This window comes from Microplitis demolitor, chromosome 7, assembly GCF_026212275.2.
Source record: "Microplitis demolitor isolate Queensland-Clemson2020A chromosome 7, iyMicDemo2.1a, whole genome shotgun sequence".
In the NCBI taxonomy this organism is placed as follows: domain Eukaryota; kingdom Metazoa; phylum Arthropoda; class Insecta; order Hymenoptera; family Braconidae; genus Microplitis; species Microplitis demolitor.
Window position 1 is genome coordinate 20,531,160 of NC_068551.1, and position 19,039 is coordinate 20,550,198.

Here is a 19,039-nt window from a genome sequence, read left to right on the forward strand (position 1 = left end):
GAAGACAACTAAAAATTTGCTGTTTTTTTTTAAATTCAATTTTCCCGCAATTCAATTTTAAAAAATTTTTTTACTCAGTCACTTTTTTATTTTTTTTAAAATTATTGAAATTACATACTTTAAATAAGTAATAATAATAAACTTGTTTGATGTCGCACTATTATTATAAAATATTTGATGCAATAGCGCTCTGAAGAAAACGAAAAGATTATTTTGTTAATGCGCAAACTCAAATAAAGTCATTAAAGTTTGAATAGTAATTTTTTCTGAGATCCAGAGAAAGAAAAATTCAGTTATCATTGAATAATTATTATTATCCGATACAAAATATGACTTAATGTTTTTTTGATTATTCAAGACACGCACGCAAGTAAACAAGATATTAAAAACATAGTTGTGAGACCATTAGCATCAGGCTTTCATTGCACTCATCCATCAATGAGTACGCAACAATCCAATTATTAGTTTATTACAAAAAAAAAAAAAATTACAATAGAAAAATATTTGAGTAAAAAAAATTTGATAAGTATTTTAATTATTATCGCAATGAAAAAAATGTTATTTATCTTGTTACTTATATTTTTTGACGGGTTATTTCATGGCTTTTGTTAGAGAATGGACAATGGCCATGATCAAAGAATGACCATGAAGTTAAACCATTGAGAGTTAAGTGATGGAAGAAATAAAATGTTTAATGGAAATGAAAGAAGATAAAGAATGAGGCTGAGAAGAAATAAATGACATCTGAAACAAACTGATTACACGGGAATTAAATTGTCGAGCATGGCATTACTTAAAATAATATATGTATAATACATATATATAATATGTACAATAAAATATATAATGAATTATCCTTTTATTTATAAGGGCAATTACAATTAAATTTACAATTAAATCGCTTTTTATTTTTTTGATCCCCATGACCGTCAGAATTTTATGATGCCACTAAAAAATTCGACTGGTGATTTAGCAAAAAATTATTCGTAAAAAAAGCTAAATAATAAATTTTAAATGGCTGCCATTTACAAGTGTCCGGTTGAACCTTCAGACTTATGGGTTTATATGTATAAATATATTATTTATAATGGTCAATTGCATTATGCATACTGTCTTGACATTGGGCGCGGTTACCCAGAGAGCAAGCCCTGGTTTTATTCGGTGAAAGTAAAAGTGCATCTCTCGTTTCATCGTATCGGAATCGCCCTCTTGTCTTATATTATTTATTTTAAAATTTAATACACATATATATTTATCTCACTCATATGGACGATTACTGACCAGCCTTCTGCTCATTCAGGTGGTAAAAAATATAGTATTAAAAGGTATATATATATATTTATATATGTATACATGAAGCCGTAAACCCGGTAGAGTAGCCCAGCCACGAAATAAGAACTTGTAATATATTCACCACTGTGGTAGGTTACGTTACGTCAGATCAGTATTTTTACCACCACTCAACGATGCATTTCGATAGCAAGTTAAACTGGTGGATGCATTTCAGTTTCGTATAAATACTTGAAGTCACCATCAACAATTCAGTATCAGACACATCGTCCGAAACAGCAACAAGACTTAAAAATGGCATTCAGGGTAAGACGGGCTCTAATTACTTTAGGAAAAATATTTCTAAGCAAATTTTTTAAATTTACATATTTTAATAACATTTTTTTTTTTTGATAAATTTTTTTAGTTCATCAGTTTCTTGGCTTTGGTAGCAGCAGCCAATGCTGGATTTATACCAGCAAGTTATCATGCGCCATTGGCTTACGCAGCACCTGCGGCGTACGCAGCCCCAGCAATAGCTAAAGTTGCGACACCAGTATTAGCTAAGGCTTCTGAAGACAGTTACGATCCTCACCCACAGTACAGCTACTCGTACGATGTCCAGGACTCAACAACTGGTGACTTTAAGAGCCAGCATGAAACCCGCGATGGTGACTCTGTTCAGGGCAGCTACTCACTTCTTGAAGCTGATGGTTCCCGCAGAACTGTTGACTACACTGCTGATGCGATCAATGGATTCAATGCTGTCGTCCACAAGGAACCAACAACAAAATTAGCTCTCGCTGCAGCGCCTGTTGCTAAAATAGCGACTCCAGCTGTTGCTTACGGAGCACCAATTGCCAAAATAGCAACACCAGTTGCTGCAACTTACGCTGCTCCAGCTTTCGCAGCAGCTCCAGCTTATGCTGCAGCTTACGCTGCACCTGTTGCTAAATTAGCAACTCCAGCTGTTTCTTATGGAGCACCAGCTTTTGCTAAATTAGCAACACCAGTCGCTGCTGCTTATGCGGCACCACATCCTTACATTTCTCACATCAGTTACTCTACCCCTCTGTTCTCTTACTCTTTCTAAAAAGAATTTGAATTTACCTCTTAATAAACGTTAAATATCAAGACAAATTATCTGGGAGTAGTTTTAAATCCTTTTGAAAAAGAACCTTTATAAATTGCTTTTTTTTTTTTCTTTAACTTCAAATGGTAGCGAAACACAAGAAGTCTTATAAAAAGACTGTGGTAATTTTATTTTTCGTAATGAAGACTGAATTGTGAGACGCAGGAAATTTGTTGACGTAAACCGATACCGATTTTCAAGGACGCATGTGTCCGGTTGTATAGGAAGTAACGAGCGGTCAGTTCACCAGTCAGTTAAATAAAGTTGCTTTCTTTTCTTTTTACTTTAATAGAGTAATTTGTAATGCAACTTTTATTTTTTATTTTTTTTTTTTTTAAGATACCCATGACAGGTTTGTGTAGATATATGTTTGCTTGTATGTAATAGGTATTGTGTATATTAAGATACTGAAGGTCATTAATTTCTACGATTACGATTCCAATGTCGGCAATGATATCTAGGTTGTAAGTTGGACTATGTGCCAATTAGCCGCTGATATGTTACGCGATAGATGATACTGTGACTTTCTGCTCGTATACTTTAAATTTAAAAAATTCATTGTATAAATTTTACTTTTTTTTTTATATTATGATAAATAAATACGACTGATTATTCACTAAAAAATTTGTTTTTTTTTTCCTCTTGAATAATTTCACTTCTTTGTTATTTTAAGTATTGAGTTTTCAGTTTTTGTTTTTTTTTTTAAATTTTAAATTCAAATTTATTGTTTGTTACTTGAATTTTCTGCTTTGGAAAATAAATTTGAAATAAATAAATTTTACTGTTAACACAAAAAATTGTAAAATAAAAATGTTCCTTAAAAAATTATAAATTCTTCACTTTTTTTTTTTGTTTCCAGGTTAAATGAAAATTTTTGAAAAAATACAAATTTTTTTTATTTTTCAAATAAAATTTAAAAAATATACTGATTTATATTTATATATATTTGAATAAGAAGTAATTTCTCAAACAATTTTAGAGTAAAAACTTTAAAATATAATTTTTTAAAAATAAGTCCTAGACATTTTAAATTAAAAAAAAAAAGTGATAATTTATAAAAATTCAAAAATATTTTTTTACAAAATCTTGATTCAAATTTTTTATACGATCAAAAATTATTATCCAAAGTTTGCTAATTAAAAATAAATAATTTAGACAATTTTGTATTTTTTTTGGTAGGCAGACATTTCAATTTTTATTTTTAAAAAATTTATTCAAAATTTTACTCCAAATTATTTGCAATAAAAATAAATAAAAGTCAATGTAAAAAATATATTATTTAAAGATAAGTCATTAAAACCCCATAAATAAATTGTGTGAATTTTTATTATATATATGAACAAATATATCTCGAGCCAATATTTCACGTTGTTAAATAAAAGTAATTTCCAATTACCACGAGTAATAAATAAGTAATTCTTATTGTATTGTAGCCATTTAAACGTCTGTAAAAGGTATTCAGAACCTTCATCAATACTTTTATTTTTATATCCTCATTTTATTTAACTCAGCAACTCGTTCGTGCAATCAATAGTACATCTCACTCGTTATCCGCAAAAGGAAGTTTCTTTTCGACATAAAAAAATAAAAGCCAACACCTTAGTCATTGTTACCTCGAGATAAATATCTGTGTAAGAATTTCTTGAATTACTTTTTCTTACACTAATTTAGTGCCTCCTTTATTCATATATTTAATGTATGAAAATTAAATTTATATTTTAATTAAATTATTAGACACTTGAAAATTAAAAAAAAAAAAAAACTAAAAATATGCACATGTAGAAAATAAAAAAAGCTACAGGTGTAATTTTTTGAAATATTTTTTTTTTATAATTTATCGTTTCTAAAAAAAATTCAAAAATTATTAGACGCCGGCAAACTTGAGAATCATAACTTATTCCACTATTTTTCAATTACAATCACATTATAATTTTCTAAAAGGAGAAAAGGAAAAATTAAAAAAAAATTTTCATTTAAAAATTCATTTATTAAAATATTTATTACAATTATAATTATTTATTATTAAAATTTTGATAACATCTAAAAATGAATAATTAATGAAAATAATATTTATCTATGAATGGCATTTAATGATGGTAACCGTAAGCAGGGGCAGAGTGGTACAGTTGTGGTTGTTCGTATATGGGGGCAGCATGAACAACTGGGGCGGCATGAACTACTGGGGCAGCATGAACTACTGGGGCAGCATGAACTACTGGGGCAGCATGAACGGCTTTGACAGCAACTTGAGCAGGTTCTTTACGGACGACGGCGTTGAATCCGTTGATATCATCAGCAGTGTAGTCAACAGTTCTGCGGGTTCCGTCGGATTCAAGGAGTGAGTAGCTGCCGTGGACAGAGTCACCATCACGGGTTTCATGTTGGCTCTTGAAGTCACCAGTTGTCGAGTCTTGGACGTCGTAATTGAAGCTGTATTGTGGGTGAGCATCATCTTCGGCGTTTATTGCTTTGTGGGCAACTAGAGCTGGTTGTGCATGGTAAGCAACGGCTGGTTGCGCATGGTAAGCTACTGCTGGCTGTGCGTGGTAAGCAACTGTTGCTGGTTGTGCATGGTAAGCTACTGCTGCTGGCTGTGCGTGGTAAGAAACTGTTGCTGGTTGTGCATGGTAAGCTACTGCTGCTGGTTGTGCGTGGTAAGCATATGCCGCTGGTTGTGCATGATAAGCAACTGGAGATGCTGGGATTAGTCCAGCTCTTGCGATCGCCACCAATGTGGTCAAAATAATAATCTTTAAAAATTTTTAAATATATAATTAGTTTTTTTTTTCATTATAAGGTAAAAGACCTAGAATCTGATCAGGGAATTAGTACCCGATTACTTCATGCATTTGTATATCTATATTTAGTCAAATTTAGTAATTATAGATATAGAACTACATAAGTGACCGGGTAATAGTTCCTTGATCGGGTACTGGGTCTCTTACCTTAGAAATATTTAAGTTTTTTCACGTTTTTAATTTTTATTTGACTTGTATTCAAATTTTTTAAATAAAATACTCCGTTCATTCAAAATTTATATAAAAAATACTAACTTTAATTTTAATTTTTTTTTTGTATAAAAAATAAAAATAGTCTATTCGCACTTATAATATCTATAGTATTCCTTACGACAGTAAAGTTAGCAGACATTTGAAATAAAAAAATTTTTTTTTACAAATAAATAATGAAAAAAAAATATTGTTCAAAAAATGCACATGTCAAAAATTTGATAAGCTACATGTGCAATTTTTAAAAATATTTTTTCTACCATTTATTTTTTTGTTAAAAAAAATAAAAAAATAGTTAAATGTCTGCTAACTTTATTGTCATGTATTTTTTTGTTTTTAAATTATAAAATAAATACTTACTTTAAATGCCATTGCTGTGTTTATGTCTGGTGAATGACTGATGCTGGCTGTAGCTCGATTTAGACTTTATATAGTGGTCCGAATGTTGAGAAGTAGCTCGTTATTACGAAATAATGTGCCCCAACCGCGCCCGGACTCAACAACCTTACCGAAAACTCGATTCCATGATTTTCGTCCTGCTAACAAAACTCGATTGTCTGTACACAATATATATATATATATATATATATATATATATATATATATATATATATATATACATATATACATACGTATTCGTATGTGTGTGTATGTGTGGGATTTTACTTACACTACTGTACAATCATATTGCTTTCTTTGTGTGACGACATACGCCACTCGAAATCACGCGATGCCTCTCTTAACTTTAACGCACACATATATATATATTATATATGTATATACATGTAACTTAAATTTATATGTTACAGAAAAGGTAAAAAAAATTATGCGATCATTTGAACAAGCGATTAAGTAAACCATATACTTATATATATGTATATATTTGTATATACATTAGACACGATGTGTTTTATTATAAACGCAGTAGTAATAGATTTAACCAGGTCAGACACTATCGCTTTTTATAAATTTTTTTTATTTCTCATTGCATCTCAATAAAAAAAAAATTATCTAAATAAATTTATTTATTGCAGATCAATTATGGATTTCACGTTGAGTTCGAAGAAAAAAGGAGATGGTAAAAGCTTTCTCGGACCTTCATAGAATTTCCCGTACACTTGTTGAATATAAATATATGTGACGACTGAATAAAATGTATTTTGTAATTTAAATAAATTAATTAATTAATTAAATAAATAAATAATAATAATATGTTATATTATTGTACTGCAATTAATTTTAAGTAGATTAATTTTTTCACAGGTTGGGGTAATACGGTAAATGTATGGTAAAATATATATGGATATATTTTATGTATTAAAATATTTAAATGGTGATAAACTTGTTTTATATCAAGTTAATTGTCATGCAGGATTCGTATTCGAAGGTCGGTTCGGTTACGCGATGACCAGCTCATTGTTCTTTCGTAAACATATCTCGCAAAGTCGTATCTTGCATAATAAAAAAACACGAGCATAATTGTCTAGTTATACGTAAACTTTTTTATATACATTTCAATTACACACGATTTTAATTTATTAATTAACTATTTTTATTTTTTTTTTACTGAGGTAGATTGTACATAATGTGCTAATTTATTTTTCAGTAACAATTAATTATAAATCGATTAATTAATTAGTTAATTTGTCATGATATTTTTTTTTAATAAACGTAACCAGCTGCCTCAGAAGTTAAAGGCGCGGACAACTGTGCGACCTTATTATTGTTAACTTTTGAATATTTAGCAGGTCTTGAAGTTTGTTTTACTGCAGGTGATTCCACGATTCTGGCAGCTTGAAAAATTTTAGGCTGTCTTACGACAACAGGCGCTGATACTAATGGACTTGCTCTTGCGGTTATTAGCGGAGAAATTTTCGGTAAAAAATTTCTTGCAATAATTGGAGCTGCATATTGAGAAGCAACAAATGGCGCAGCGACTGGAGCTGCATACGCCGAAGCAATAATTGGTCCAGAAACTGGAGCTACAGGTGCGACAACTTTGGCAGCAACTGGAGCTGCTGGAATTGCTGTTTTAGCAACGATTGGAGCAACAGCAACTGCTGGTTCACGATTTACGACTGCATTAAATCCATTAACTGGATCAGCAGTGTAGTCAACAATCCTTCGGGTTCCATCAGCTTCAATTAAACTGTAGCTTCCTTGGACTACGTCACCATTACGGGTTTCATACTGAGCCTTTGAATCACCAGTCAGTGCATCCTGGACATCGTAAGCGAATGTATATTGAGGATAAGGGTCGTAGTCATCTAATTTAGCCAACACTGGTACTGCTGCTGGTACCACTCCTGCTCTTGAAAGGCTGATGATACTTACGAAGGCAATAATCTGAAAAAAAAAAAGTTGTAGTAAATAATTTGGTAATTAAAAAAAGAAATATTCAATACCTTGGAAAACATTTTCATATGATTAATATGATGGGACAAAAAGCGACTGACAACTGTTTTGTTGAGGTACTAAAGCATTCATCTTATATCCAATTACCCCACTCTTGTTAAATAATATTTGACGGTTTGTCGTCGTTATGCGCATCCTCTTTTAAAATGTCAGCCAATGTGAAGCAACTTTATTTAATATTTGTATTTCGTGTTGTGTAGAGCATCGGCAATTGCATACCAATGCTCCGAAATTTGAATGAGACCCGTCCACATTCATGATTGACGTTCAATGTTTTTTTTTTTTTTTTTTTTTTTTTTAGCAAGTCTTATTTGTTACAATTTATAGTCTTAATTTATTCAAATAAATTTTAAATTTCTTGCTCAATGTTACAGCATTGGGTTTACTATTACTTTTTTTTTTATGTAAGATTTATATTATTAAGAGAAAAGGAAATTTTGACAGCCATTTCTCGGTTTAGAAAAAATTTTCTTAGGGTAAGTGGAATTTTTTGTGTTAAAAAATTTTTTTTTTCTGTGCACTTGAATTTTATAGTCTGACTTTTTTTTAATTTTTAAATAATTTTTAGCCGAAGGAGTTCAATTTTCTTAAAAATTTTAAATAAAATTTGAATTTCGGACTATTGATAATTCGATTTTTTTTTTTTTTTAAGATCTTATATATATTAAATGCTTTGTAAAGAAAAAAGAGGGGGAAGAAACAAAAATTTTTCGTAAATAAAAATTTTAAAGGGCGGATTTTGATTTAAAAATCTTATGAAAAAGCAACACGTGACAAAATGGGCCATAAAAAATCAAGAGATTGCGGGCTGGCATTAACATATTGCACTATGAATAATGAAAGCGTAACAATTTAAATTATATCGATTTTATTTAAAAAGACAGTAAACAGTATCAGAATGTATAATGAAACAAATTGAGGCCAATAGGCGTGACCTTCTCAATAGTTTTCGGATTTTGTACGTGGCCTTAGTCAACTACCCTTGGTGTCATGTACAGTAGTAAGTATACTTTATAAAGTAATAGCGTAAAAATTTTAATCGCAATTGCAATATCCAATACCAGTATTATACTCTTTGATTGTAAATTTAGTGGAGGGAGGTGAGATTGCTGATGTAACATTGTGACATCTTCATGTATATAAATTCAAGCGAATTGTTTAAGTGGTATCAGTTTTCTCTACAAATCCTCAGCGATCAGTAGACTTTTAAAATCATTAATTAATAATGGCTTACAAAGTAAGTTAATTAATTAATTAATTAATTAATTAATATTAATACACCGTTGAAAATTTGGAGTTTATTCGGAGTGATTACGGATTTTATTTAAATTCAAATTCACTCCGCCACCCGGTACTCCGGAGTTTTAGAAAAAATTATTCTGCATACAGTTTGTTTTTTCAGCGGAGTGATTTTAATATTTAAATAAAGTCCTCTTTAGAGGGAATTTTACTCCGAGGGGGTGAAATAAATAGACAGTCATCCGTTCACATTCACTCCGCAATTTTTCAATGATATTTAAATTAGCTGACGACTAATAAACATTGGATTTTTTTTAAAATGATAATTTATAAAAAAAAAAATATTTGAACAAAATGCACCTGTAGTTTTCAAAATTGTCTAAATTAAAAACTTTGATAATTAAATTATCAAAAAAAAAAAAATCCGAAAATTGTTAAGTGTCTACTAATTTCAGAGTCATATTTTTTTTACAGTATAAGTGTTTAAAAACAATTCAATTAATTATTTTATTTTCTTTGTTTAAGGTTTTTCTTTTTGCTGCGGTGATAGCTGTTGGCTCTGTTAAGGCAGCAGTAGTTTCAGTTGCGCCGGCAGCTCCAGTTGCACCAGTTTTAGCTAAACTTGAAGATTTTGATGCAGTACCACAGTACAGTTTTGCTTACGATGTCCAGGATGCACTGACTGGTGATTCAAAGGCTCAGTATGAAACCCGTAATGGTGACGTAGTCCAAGGAAGCTACAGTTTAATTGAAGCTGATGGTACCCGAAGAATTGTTGACTACACTGCTGATCCAGTTAATGGATTTAATGCAGTCGTAAATCGTGAACCAGCAGTTGCTGTTGCTCCAGTTGTTGCTAAAACAGCAATTCCAGCAGCTCCAGTTGCTGCCAAAGTTGTCGCACCTGTAGCTCCAGTCGCTGCACCAGTTGTTGCTTCTCCATATGCAGCACCAGTTGCTGCCAAAGTTGTCGCACCTGTAGCTCCGGTTGCTGCACCAGTTGTTGCTTCTCCATATGCAGCACCAGTTGTCGCTTCTCCATATGCAGCTCCAGTTGTTGCAGCACAATACAGAGCTCCAGTTGTCGCTTCGCCATACGCGGCTCCATTTGTTGCTGCTCCAGTTGTCGCGAGAAGTTTCCCACGTGCAGTTGCTACTAGACTCTCTGCTCCAGTTTACTCTGGACCATTCAATTACGCTGTCGCACCCACTACTGTATTTTAATGATTGTTATTTTTGAATTTTGTTTTGTACTAATATGATTTTCATTTTTGTTAATTTTGTTCGTCCATTTTTTTTGTTATAAATAAATTTTTACTGAATATTACATTTGTTTTATTTATTTTTTTAGTTTTGTAAACTTATAGATTTATAATTATAAAAATATATTTGTCATTTATAAATTTTATTGATAGATATCTTGAGGTTCTATAAAAATTTTAAATAAAATTAATCTCATAATTATAATTAATTATTTGATCCCTCTATTTAATTTTCATTTTTTGTTCAGTTAAAAAAAAAGTTTTTGGATTATTTCTAAAAATATATTATATAGATTTTATTAATTTTAACCTTACGAGTGTAAATATATTTTCGAGACACGGTATGTGCGCTGGGTCTTTTAGGGAACAGTCAAGTTTTCAAAGCTTCTGGGTTTTAAAAAATTTTACAGAAATTTTGAATTACTTCTTGTGTCTAATTAATGGCTCAGAAGTTGCAAAACTCAAAAATTCCAAATTGCTATTAATAAAAATTTAAGAATATTCGAAAAAACGTAATTTGTTTTTAAATTTCCTTTTTCTTCAAAAATCCAGTAAACATACTAAGAGATGTTCAAATTTTTTTTCAAAATTTCGCGCTCAAAAATTGTTTACTTCTCAAATTAGAATATTAATTAGAAAATTTCATTTTTTCCATATTAAATTATTAATCAAACTCATTAATAATTTATTTTATTTTAAAATTAATACTTTTTTTTAATTTTTAAATAAATAAATATTTTTACTAATTTAATTAAACAATTATCAGTAGTCAAACTTTACTTTGTGCAATTTCACTTAGACGGTTTAATATCTCATTCAAATTAAAAAATTAAAAAATTAAAAAATTTTGAAAGCTAAACTTTAAAACCTCAGATTTATTAAAAATTTATATATGTCAAAAAAAAAAAAAATTAATTTAGATCTACGGTATTGACTCAGGATTTTATTCAATTTATGTAGACTATAATTTAAAAAATTCAAATTTTGAGATAAAAAATTCAAAATTTTTTAATAAAGAAAAATTTTGTATCTAAAAATTTCTAAATAAATTTTCAAATATCTACATATATTTATGTAGACCATAATTTTGAAAATTCAAATTTCGAAAGCAAAAATTCAAAATTTTTATTTAAAAAAAAATATTCAGTCTACTGACAAAAATTTCGTGTCTAAAAATATCTAAATAAATTTACAAATATCTAATATTAAAAAAATTTGATCTAGATCTTATTAAATTTCAATTATTTTACCCGGGAATAATTTACTATTTTTTAAATTCAGAAAAAATTATTACGCAAAAAATAAATAAAATAAAATGTAAATATTTTTTAAAAAATAAATGTCTACAGATAATTCATCACTCCCACACTTTTTTCAAGCTATCAATAATTATATCTATAAATAAATAGTTTATTTAAATTATGAAATACCGATCTCAGATAAAAAATTTCTGAAACCTAAACATAATATTCAAAATACAAATCATAAATTCATGATAGTTTAAAATGTATCGAACACGATTCATATATACACATATATATTGAACACAATATACCTATTGTTATCCATAGATATAAGCAATATCTCGTGATTTCAGCATGTGCTTAAAAAAAACAGAGCTGCAATCCTCAGCGACATTATATGATAATAAACCATCAACAAAAACGCAAAGTTACGCGATGTAGAAATCGCTGGATGGTCGATCTGAATTCAACCCGTGCAATGTTTTTGCTGAGCACATATACATATATGCATATATATACACATATTTTTTTAGGTAACTTATGTAATGATCGCTAAAGTTTAACACACTTAAAGTGTTACGTGAACTGTAGGTGGCCGTTGGCGACCCAAATTGATTATTGGTTTTGGTGAATTGATTACGATAAGTGACTATTCAAAAAAAAATTTGTCACAAGAGCATTCTCTACTTATAAGACTACTTAAATAAAAGTGGATATACTTTAATTCATTTTATGAAGAGTAATAATTTATATCCTTTACTCCGTATGTGAAGTGATTTTTTCAAAAAATCCGGAACTCCAGAGTTAAATAAAATTCGTAATAACTCCGAATTCACTCATGATTTTTTACAATGTAAGAATAATTTTAAGATTTTCTAAATAATGACAAAAAAATTAACAATAGCTTACAAATGATTTATTGACAGAGTAATTTAGCAAATGCATATACTTGCAATTATATAATATATGTACAAAAATATTAGTATAAATTGAAATTATGACATCTAGAAATTTAAGTTTGTGTATGTAAGACCAGCAACTGGAGAAGTGAATGCGAATGGCGATGAGTAGGCACCAACGTAAGCTGAGTAAGCGGGATAACTCAGAGGTACTTGTGCTTGAGCCTGAATGGGAGCTACTGGAGCTGGGGCTGGAGCATTGCGAGCATTAGTCTCAGGAGCAGCTCGCTGTTCTTCTGGTGACAATCGAGTGGCCTGAGCTCTCAATGGAGCTGAGTTTTGTCTAGCGTCAGCAGAAGCGATTCTGCGGCTAGAAAATCTTTGCTGCTCAGATTCATTAGTTTGCGATTGCTCTCGGGATTGACCTCTCAATGGTCCTGACCGTGCGTCAATAACTTCGACATCCGAATCCGGTCCACTTTCAGGTACAGCTGGCGCTGGAGCCGGTCCAGGTCCACCGGGAATCACTTGACCCGGGGCGAATCCAAAGGGAGATACTGGTGCTACTGGTGCTGCGACGGGGGCAACTGGTACTGCTGGCGCAATTTCGACAGCTGGAGCTGCAGGTAAGGCAAAAGTTGCCGGTTCCCGACTTACAACTGCATTGAATCCATTAACTGGATCCGCAGTGTAGTCAACAATCCTTCGGGTTCCATCAGCCTCAATTAAACTGTAGCTCCCTTGGACTATGTCACCATTACGGGTCTCATATTGAGCCTTTGAGTCACCAGTCAGTGCGTCCTGGACATCGTAAGCAAAACTGTACTGTGGTACCGCATCATAATCCTCAATTCTTGCTGGTACAGCTACAGATACTGGCTGTAGCAATTGAGCAGCAGGAGCTACAGGAACAACAGCAGCATTTGCTGTCAAAACAACTGCCAAAATTACGATCAACTGAAATAATAAATATTAAATATTTATATTAAAATTTTGTATATTTTTTTTGTTGTTTACTTTATAAAGCGAGTTGTAAATTTAACTTCTCACCTTGCAAGCCATGTTTATGCTGGAATCACCAGAGGACTGATGGCTTAGGGTGAGATTCATCGTGTATTTATACAACGGGATGTTACCAATACACGATGGCAACGACCGGTAAGAAGCTATAGCTATAGCTATTACTATAAAACCAATATAAATACGACACCCCCACTCAAAAATGTATTAAATGTATGCTGTGACCTCTCCGCCTCATAACTATGTGCCGTTTACCAATGTACATACTTATACTTGACTCATATGTTTCTCCATATCGGCTTGTTGTTAAGGCGCCTTCTGCTTACATTACATATTGTATTAAGTCAATATAATATATTTTGTCAGTTCGATGGCTGGCCAATACGCGACTTGACAACCAAACGCTGCAGATTTTTAACTTGATCCTTTTTCGTCATCAATATTTTTCGATCGTAAGTAATATTTATTCATTTTTTATGCCAAAGCTTTTACTTTAATGCAAGTTGACTAGTTTTTATTTATTATTGATGACGAGTAGTTCAAGTGTGACTATCGGTCAGTTTTTATTTTTGGGCGCTCAAAAATAGTATTGATAATCGTAATTTGTAAATTTTAACTGATGATAATTGATGTTGTTTGAAAATTTTTTGTACTGATTATCAAACTTATGATGGTTACAAAATAATTTGAAAATGAAAAATTATTTATATGAATGGAAATTTTGTTTTAAATTATTTTATTTGTATATCATTTAAATTGCATGTGGGGTGGGAAATTACTTTCACTGAAATATTCCAGAAAATTCTGTAACTGAAGTGGATCAGAAATTTTGAAAGTATCTGAAATATTTTAGAATTTTGAATTGTATGGAATTTTCAGAAAAATTCTGTGAGTATTTGAACTGTTCTAGAAATTTGGAAAATATTTTAGTATTTGAAAAAATTTCAAAATCGTTTGAAAAAATTTAAGAAAATTTTGATACTGTTAGAAACACTTTGACAAATTCAATTACTTGAAATATTTTAAAAAATATTTGAATTTTTTGAAACCTAAAAAAAAGAAAAAATTCCCGAAATTTAAGGAAAGTTTGAAAAATTTCAGGAATGTTTGATAATTTCTAGAAAATTCAGAAATTATTTGAAATGTTCAAAAAATTTTAAAATTGACTGGAATATTCCATAAAATTTTGAAATTATTCGAATAGCTACAGACAATTTTGAAATTTTATGCAATAGTCTAGAAAATTCTGTGTTGGAAATGTTCCAAAAATTTGGAAAGTATCTGGAATATTTCAAAAAATTCCACAATCGTTTGAAGAAATTTTAGGAAATTTTGATACTGTTAAAAAAATTTTTTAAAAATTTTAAATTATCTGCAACATCCCAGAAAATATTAGAATCTTATACAATTTAAAAAAAATTTATAAAAAAAAAAATAGAAAATTCCTTACCGTGGGTTAAAAAAAAATATAGCACACAGAATGAAAACGAAAAATTTTTAAATTCAAATAAAAGATAAAAACAATTGTTATAACAAATTAATTAAAAGCATAACCTTCGACTCGTTAATTTTATTATTATATTGTGAATAAAGTTACTCAATCAAACAGAAAATTAGGTAACGCGTAAGAGTAATGGATCCTCGCAACGTCCTCACTGTCACGTATACTGCAGACGTGTAAAGAAAGCATCACATAATCCTAAACTTGTCTCGCACAATTAATTAACTTGTCAGCTATAAACAAACAAAAAAACCACCTTTAATTTTATTACTCTCACAAATTAGTCATTAAAATAGTGACGTTAAAAAAAAAAAAAAAAAAAAAAAAAAAAAAAAAAAAACTCAGTTCCATGTTTAAATCAAATAAATTTGCCCGTCGTTAAACTTTATGCCTAATTTCATTTTAACATTAATAAATCATAAGATCGTCTAGACGAGGCATTAGTCTCTTTGATAATCTTATATCCAGTTTTTTATATTAATCCCCCGTAACTAATCGATTTAATTTCTAATGACATTGGCAAACTTCGTAGACATTAATTTAATTTAAAAGTATTAAATTTTTAATTATTATTACACTGTAAAAAATTCGCGGAACGCGGAGTTAATCTGGAGTGAATGCGAACCGGGTGAAATTTACTTAAAGGGGGGTTTAATTTAAAATTTTAAATCTGGTTCGAAGTTAAATTAACTCCTAAAAGGAATTAATGCGGATTTAAATAAAATAGAGATCAATTAGATCACTCAGAAAGCTTGCTATCATAAATTGGATCACCTTGAAAAATAATTATACGAAGTTATATAAATTTGATAGAATTCTTCAAAATTTGAACGGTTTAAATTAGAATATACTTGCATCATCTTTACTAATGAGCTTAGCTCGTATATTCGGAGTGAAACCGTATTTATAATATTAACATCTTTGATAAATAGAATCTATTCAATTAATGTATGGTATTACAGTGCGCATTTAAAATGATGATGATACAAAGTCTGATTGGGGTAATGGTAACCGATTTTCAAATCAATTTAATTCATGGACAAACACTGAAAATCTAAATTAAAATCTTTTCGTTTTTTAAAATCTTAACAAAGGGCTAGAAATTTCGTATTTTCAAAAATTACAATTCGTCTCCGAGAAAAATTGTTTTAAAATTCTCATTTACTCTACGAGTGCAACAAAGATAGTCCTGTTTATTTTTTTGAGTGTGAGAAAGAGGTCCGGTAGCTTATCCCCTTAAGTAGAGTCATCTAAAAAAAAAAAAGTAATAATAATAATAATAACTATTACCGAAAATAAAAAAATGAGAAAGTTTAAGATTAATTAATTAGACACGGACAATTCAATGTCAATGGCCTATATATTATTATTTATTCCCTGTATTAAATTCTATACATGACTTAAATCAACCGTTGCTTAAGTTCTTTGTATTTTATTACTTTATTTTATTTGTTTTTTTTTTTTATTGTTGAAAATCACGCGAAAATGCCCGGCACGTTGTGTTAATGTGGTAAGACTTGGCGAATATCCACTTTCGCGTGCCTGCCTTGAAGACTCTCTTACAATTTAAATTAATCTTCATAACAATTTAATTTACTAATAAAAATTCTTTCGTCAACCTTGAAAGTACTCGCACAAATTACTTTGCTAACTCAAAATCTCTTTGTAAATATTCCATTTCTTTTTTTTTTTATTTATTACCATCACTACTCCTATTATTATTATTTATCATTTTTATTTTTTTTTAATTAAAATAAACTAAAATCTGATATGACAAACGTGTAGTCTCTCGCCGCATATTTCGTGAAGTGTCTGACCTTCATATGTAAAAGTTGTACCTCTAAAATTATTCATAGAGAAAAATGACTAGAGTAATTGAATGTTGAAATTAATAATTTTTTATACCTTACTTATTATTATTATTTTTTTTTTAACTACTCAATATTTCTTAAATCTAATTTAATATTTATTATTCATTTTTTATATTTATTACTCATAAATATAAATACATATTTATGTTCCCCTGATTGAAATATTAATTTATCAATAAAACAAAAAATTTGATTATTAATTATTTTATTAATGACAATTTTATTTATTTATTTATATATATATTCAATATATATATATATGTATATACATAAGTGACTAGGTCATAAATGGCTACAAGTTATGATAATTTAAAATCTAAATGGATACACTGGAGCAGGAGCATGAACTGGAGCAGGAGCAAAAAATGGTGATCTAGCGTAAGCTGGAAATCCACCAGATGGAGATGGGAATGGAGCTAGAGATGAAAATGGAGAGTATGGTGAATAAGATGCTGGAAAAGCATGTGGTGCTGGTACTGCTGGAGCCACTGGTACTGCTGGAGCAACTGGTACTGCAGGAGCAACTGGTACTGGTGCACTTTTGATAAAAGTCGGTGCTGGAGCAATAGGTGCTGGTGGAGGTACAGGTGCTGGTACAGCATTAACGACAGCTGGTTCTCGATGTACAACGGCGTTGAATCCATTAACTGGATCAGCAGTATATTCAACAACTCGTCTTGTACCGTCAGCTTCAATCAGACTGTAACTTCCGCTCACGACGTCACCGTTTCTTGTCTCATGTTGTGATTTAGAGTCTCCAGTTATCGCATCTTGGACATCATAAGCGTACGAGTACTGAGGATGAGGGTCATAATCTGTCACGGCTTTGGCAACTGGTACTGCTACTGGTGCTGATATTATTCCTGCGTGAGCAACTGCTAGGATGGATCCCAGTGTAACTAAAAACTGTCGGAAGTAAAAATTTTTATTAATAATTAATATAATAAATTTTTTTTTAACACAAGATCACTTTATTTTTTGAATCACTGCCGTAAATATTTTATCCAAGACACTGAATTTATAGCTCACCTTAGTAGCCATGATGATCGGGATTGATTTTTACTAACCGGAAGTTTGCTAACGAGAACGAAAGCAAGACTGATGTACTAGTTATTCGGAGCAAACGTTTTTATAGTAACACTTGTGCTCTGTATAATATATATAGATATAGGTAAATGTATATGTGTGTACGTGGTATAGTATACTGGACAATGACAAATTTGCGCGGGGTGAGGGCAATATATCGTGCAATACACTTAACTTGCATTGTAAATAGTTCGCCCGGTGTACGTGATTTTGTTTGAGAAAAAAAGTTTCTCGCGTTACAATTTATGGCCGACCGATACTTTCGCTTTTTTTTTAATGCTTGCTTCCATAATAATCACAAATTAGTTTTTGGTTCATCTGCTTGTAGAAGAGGGGGTTGGTCAAAATGGACCAAGAAAAAAATTTCGTGTTCCCAGGGTCCGTTTTACCCTTTATACTTTTAGATTATAAACAAATTTTAGGAACCTCAGTTTGTCTGACCGCTTTACCCCGACTCTACCCTGTTGCAAAGTCATTTATTTGAATATATGTGGAAGTATTTAAAAAAATGTGAATAGTTGGTTTGTTGGATAAATTTTTGGCTCCTTTGTTTAAAATTGAATTGATAATTATGAATTTTTTAAACACTTGTACTTTTAATGCTTTCTCCAATTGCATAAATTTATTTTAGTCATCGAAAAATATAAATGTAATACTTCTGTCACGTATTGTAAGTTAGGATGTAAGTAGAATATTAAATTAATACATTACTGTATTCCGGCAGTAAAATACGCACTTTTATTCCCCATGACAGCGGACGCTTACTTACAGTAAGTAAATCTAGGAACTTGCCGGAATAGGCCCGTTTGTCTAATTGCTTATGACGAATATCGGAAGTGTATGTCCTAGCCATTGGCCCTCGATAGATAAATCTACAACAAATATCTGTCAACAGATATTGTGATATCTGTCACATGTCCAGGCCCAGATTAATTCATCGCTAACAAATTATACCATAATACTTGGCAGTTTATAATATAATTTGTGCACATGCTAACAGTGATGATTACAATTGTTATGATTTGCTCATATATTAACAGAGATTGTCGAATAAAAAAGAAAATAAAAAAAAATTTATTTTAAATGTTTTTAA

The 19,039-nt window shown here is 30.4% G+C and overlaps 5 protein-coding genes across 5 annotated transcripts; 1 reads left to right on the forward strand and 4 right to left on the reverse strand.

Annotated features, from left to right (window-relative positions):
• Positions 1–1,566: 1,566 nt before the first annotated feature.
• Positions 1,567–10,390, forward strand: LOC106693874 (calphotin). Its single transcript, XM_053740781.1, has 4 exons — positions 1,567–1,596; positions 1,697–2,348; positions 7,329–7,516; positions 9,589–10,390. Exons 1-4 carry the CDS (start codon positions 1,585–1,587, stop codon positions 10,285–10,287), a joined length of 1,551 nt encoding a protein of 516 aa, XP_053596756.1. The 5' UTR covers positions 1,567–1,584; the 3' UTR covers positions 10,288–10,390.
• On the reverse strand, positions 4,374–5,788 carry LOC103574010 (cuticle protein 21-like). The gene is made up of 2 exons (XM_008553328.2): positions 5,770–5,788; positions 4,374–5,151 (listed from the first exon to the last, which is right to left on the reverse strand). Exons 1-2 carry the CDS (start codon positions 5,779–5,781, stop codon positions 4,489–4,491), a joined length of 675 nt encoding a protein of 224 aa, XP_008551550.1. The 5' UTR covers positions 5,782–5,788; the 3' UTR covers positions 4,374–4,488.
• LOC103574009 (cuticle protein 19.8) lies at positions 6,845–7,907 on the reverse strand. The gene is made up of 2 exons (XM_008553327.3): positions 7,815–7,907; positions 6,845–7,755 (listed from the first exon to the last, which is right to left on the reverse strand). Exons 1-2 carry the CDS (start codon positions 7,830–7,832, stop codon positions 7,072–7,074), a joined length of 702 nt encoding a protein of 233 aa, XP_008551549.1. The 5' UTR covers positions 7,833–7,907; the 3' UTR covers positions 6,845–7,071.
• A 2,073-nt stretch (positions 10,391–12,463) lies between the features above and the next one.
• Positions 12,464–13,598, reverse strand: LOC103574008 (translation initiation factor IF-2). Its single transcript, XM_008553326.1, has 2 exons — positions 13,519–13,598; positions 12,464–13,425 (listed from the first exon to the last, which is right to left on the reverse strand). Exons 1-2 carry the CDS (start codon positions 13,576–13,578, stop codon positions 12,574–12,576), a joined length of 912 nt encoding a protein of 303 aa, XP_008551548.1. The 5' UTR covers positions 13,579–13,598; the 3' UTR covers positions 12,464–12,573.
• Positions 13,599–17,048: 3,450 nt separating this feature from the next.
• Positions 17,049–17,993, reverse strand: LOC103574012 (larval cuticle protein A2B). Its single transcript, XM_008553329.3, has 2 exons — positions 17,890–17,993; positions 17,049–17,766 (listed from the first exon to the last, which is right to left on the reverse strand). The coding sequence occupies exons 1-2, from the start codon at positions 17,899–17,901 to the stop codon at positions 17,170–17,172; spliced, it is 609 nt and encodes a 202-aa protein (XP_008551551.2). The 5' UTR covers positions 17,902–17,993; the 3' UTR covers positions 17,049–17,169.
• Between the last annotated feature and the right edge of the window lie 1,046 nt (positions 17,994–19,039).

What these genes read in the sequence shown, in the direction of transcription:
- LOC106693874 (XM_053740781.1), top strand. An exon ending in TTACTCTACCCCTCTGTTCT is followed by an intron (nt 2,349 to 7,328) that starts CTTACTCTTTCT and finishes CATATTGAGAAG; the next exon opens with CAACAAATGGCGCAGCGACT. An exon ending in ATCCATTAACTGGATCAGCA is followed by an intron (nt 7,517 to 9,588) that starts GTGTAGTCAACA and finishes TCTTTGTTTAAG; the next exon opens with GTTTTTCTTTTTGCTGCGGT.
- LOC103574008 (XM_008553326.1), bottom strand. Translation starts at nt 13,578, where the DNA reads ATGAATCTCACCCTAAGCCATCAGTCCTCTGGTGATTCCAGCATAAAC. An exon ending in GCATAAACATGGCTTGCAAG is followed by an intron (nt 13,426 to 13,518) that starts GTGAGAAGTTAA and finishes TTATTATTTCAG; the next exon opens with TTGATCGTAATTTTGGCAGT.